The following is a 2,746-nucleotide window of genomic DNA, read 5'->3' as shown; positions in this document are numbered from 1 at the left end:
CTTCTTCTCTCTTCTTCTCTCTCTCTCTCTCTCTCTCTCTCTCTCTCTCTCCTCTCTCTCCTCTCTCTCTCTCTCTCTCTCTCTCTCTCTCTCTCTCTCTCTCTCTCTCTCTCTCTCTCTCTCTCTCTCTCTCTCTTTCTGTGTCTCTCACAACAAATCCCTACCTTTTTGTCAACATCGATTAGAACTACGAGTAGGCAGGGCTTTTCCCTCAGGCCTTGACAGGAACCAAGACCTCAAGAGCCTGGTCCTCGTACTCCTCCTTCGAGGCGAAGACCCGGTAGCCATACGCCTGCAGGACGTCCAGACAAGCGTCCTGTATCTCCTTCATCTCGGCGAAGGAGAGACGACTTCGCCAGCGGAAGACCGTCGCCTTAGAGTCCCTGGTTGTGCCGTAGCTGTAGGAGAGGTCATCGGCCATGCCCAGGGTGTGGTAGGCAACCTTGGAAGCGACTCTGGCGGTGTAGGCGAGGCCGAGGATGTCATACAGACGGCGGAGCTCGAGCGTTGTGTTGAGGCTCAGGTCCTCGTACCTCAGGAGAGTGTATCTGCCGAGCGGGAGGGAACTTTGGTAATATGGAAAGTCTCGGTTGTCTTTCGTTAAGCGTTAAACGCGTTAAGGTCTGTAGTTTTCAAAGGAAAGAATCTAATCATACATGGCATGAATCTGTGTGAAGGTAAAATATGAAATTATTGCATCATATATGGCCGTATGTCTGTGTTTGGATTAGAAACCGCTATGTATGTTTATGTGGTGATACTGCATTGGTGAGAGTACATTTGATAATAATATCCTGCTCTAATAGTATAACCACACAAGATGGGTGTGAACATCTGAATATAAGAAAACATGCAAATGGTCAGACCGCCAGGAAAGTGTTAGCGAAGTTCACCAAGGGAACCTCAACAAAGGCTCGAGCGTCACCTGTGCGGGACCGAGGCCTTCACGGCTGCCGCTCCTCTCAGGTCCCTCCGGTACCTGTCGCAGACGGAGCTGGCGTTTAGGGCTGTTCCTGTGAAGTAACCGTACTTGCTCAGCTTTTCCCTGGAGGACAGAACGCCGCGCGGATCCCTCACCAGGTGGATGGCATGGGTGTCGAGGTCGGAGTCCTGGAGGACGGGCGCCGCGCTTTCCAGATCCAGCACCACGACCCTCGCCAGGCGGGCGTGGGCGGCGAGACACATCGTCTCGGTGATGAGCGGCGACATGCACAGCTCCTGGGAGAACGAGCACAGGCTGCCGGTGTTCGCGTCGTGGTAGTGCATCAGCATGAGGCGCTTCTCGTAGTAGTCGGGGCGCGCGACGAACCTGCAGCGCAGAACGTCCCGCAGAAGTTGCAAGGCCTTGGCGATGTCCTTTGGGACTGGACGGAGGGAACAGCATGAAATCTCTCACGGGCTCCTCGGTGTAAAACGTTGAGGCCGCCGCTGTCAAAAGGACACCCGTGAAGGAGGAACCCGAGCGCATCTGCGTCAGAAGCAGCACTCCCTTGGACGGGGCGCCTCGTCCTGTGAGGTGTGCGTCGAATTCCCTTGCTGGTGACGAGCGCCACTCAGACTGCAGTATCAATACAATCGAGTACACGAAACACGAGAAAATCACAAAAGAACGAAACGTGGAAAAGCGTTTCCTATTCACCATCGTCTTAAGAGCCACCGAGCCTTGTACTCAGCGGAGGCAAGGCAGAAGGAAAACATTAGAGGGAAGTGGTTCGCGAAGCTCTTCGGGGGCACGCGAGTTTTGGACACTTTTTCCTGTGTGTAACTCGGCCACTGTTCTGCGCGTCTTCCTCACCAATCTAGTTTGAGGAAAGTTTATAATATTTATGTTTTGTGCACTTCTTTGTGGAAATGGACAGGTCTGTGTGCATAAACACACACACACACACACACACATACGATTGTAAACATATTTACAAAGGGTAAATAAAAGATAAAGTCGACTCGATTTATCTGGCTATGGGTAGAGACATTTTTCTTAAATCTCCCCAAAATACCCTCTTCCTACCCCCCCCCCCCCATCTGAATAAGGAAAAAACTAGAGAAATTACAAGGAAAAGGAGGTGAAAAAAAGGGACCGAGGGAAAGGGGGGAGGAGGAGAAGGAAGAAGGAAGATGGAAGGAAGAGAGAGAGAGAGAGAGAGAGAGAGAGAGAGAGAGAGAGAGAGAGAGAGAGAGAGAGAGAGAGAGAGAGAGAGAGAGAGAGAGAGAGAGAGAGAGAGGCGGCGAAGGATAGGGAGTGAGAGGAGGGGAGGAAGGGAGGTAAGGAGCAAAGGAGAGTAAAGGACAAGCGAGGGATGAAGGGAAAAGGAAGAAAAGAGAAAGACGGAGGGAAGGAGAGTAGAAAGAGAGAGGCGAAAGAGGGAGGGAGGGATAGAAAAGAGAAAAAGAAAGAATTGGAGGAGGAAATTTAGGAAAGGGGAGAGAAAAAAAGAAGTGTATGAGGGGAAGGAGGGAGAAAGAGAAAGTGAAAAGGGAGAAGTATAAGGGAGAGATAGAGAAAGAGAAAGACGGATAAAGATACGGGAGAGAGGAACATTTATAAATGGCATTTTCATTTGAAAATATCATATAACATAGATTTTTTATATGGCAGATTTAATGCATATCGCAAAGAGTTCATCTTATCGAAGGGGGAAATATTGAGATGTTAAGTTCTAGTTTTCAATTAGTATATATTATCTTTTTCCAGTATTCTTTCTTTCTCTTTCCATCTCTCTCTCTCTCTCTCTCTCTCTCTCTCTCT

At 49.6% G+C, this 2,746-nt stretch overlaps 1 protein-coding gene across 1 annotated transcript; it reads right to left on the bottom strand.

Annotated features, from left to right (window-relative positions):
* Positions 1–211: 211 nt before the first annotated feature.
* On the bottom strand, positions 212–1,989 carry LOC119597642 (carbohydrate sulfotransferase 5-like). The gene is given in 3 exon segments (XM_037947236.1): positions 212–548; positions 926–1,362; positions 1,364–1,989. Coding segments are annotated over 3 exon segments (1,053 nt in total). The 5' UTR covers positions 1,643–1,989.
* Between the last annotated feature and the right edge of the window lie 757 nt (positions 1,990–2,746).

Source organism: Penaeus monodon, chromosome 39, assembly GCF_015228065.2.
Source record: "Penaeus monodon isolate SGIC_2016 chromosome 39, NSTDA_Pmon_1, whole genome shotgun sequence".
Taxonomy (NCBI): domain Eukaryota; kingdom Metazoa; phylum Arthropoda; class Malacostraca; order Decapoda; family Penaeidae; genus Penaeus; species Penaeus monodon.
This window is presented reverse-complemented; position numbering and strand designations above follow the sequence as displayed.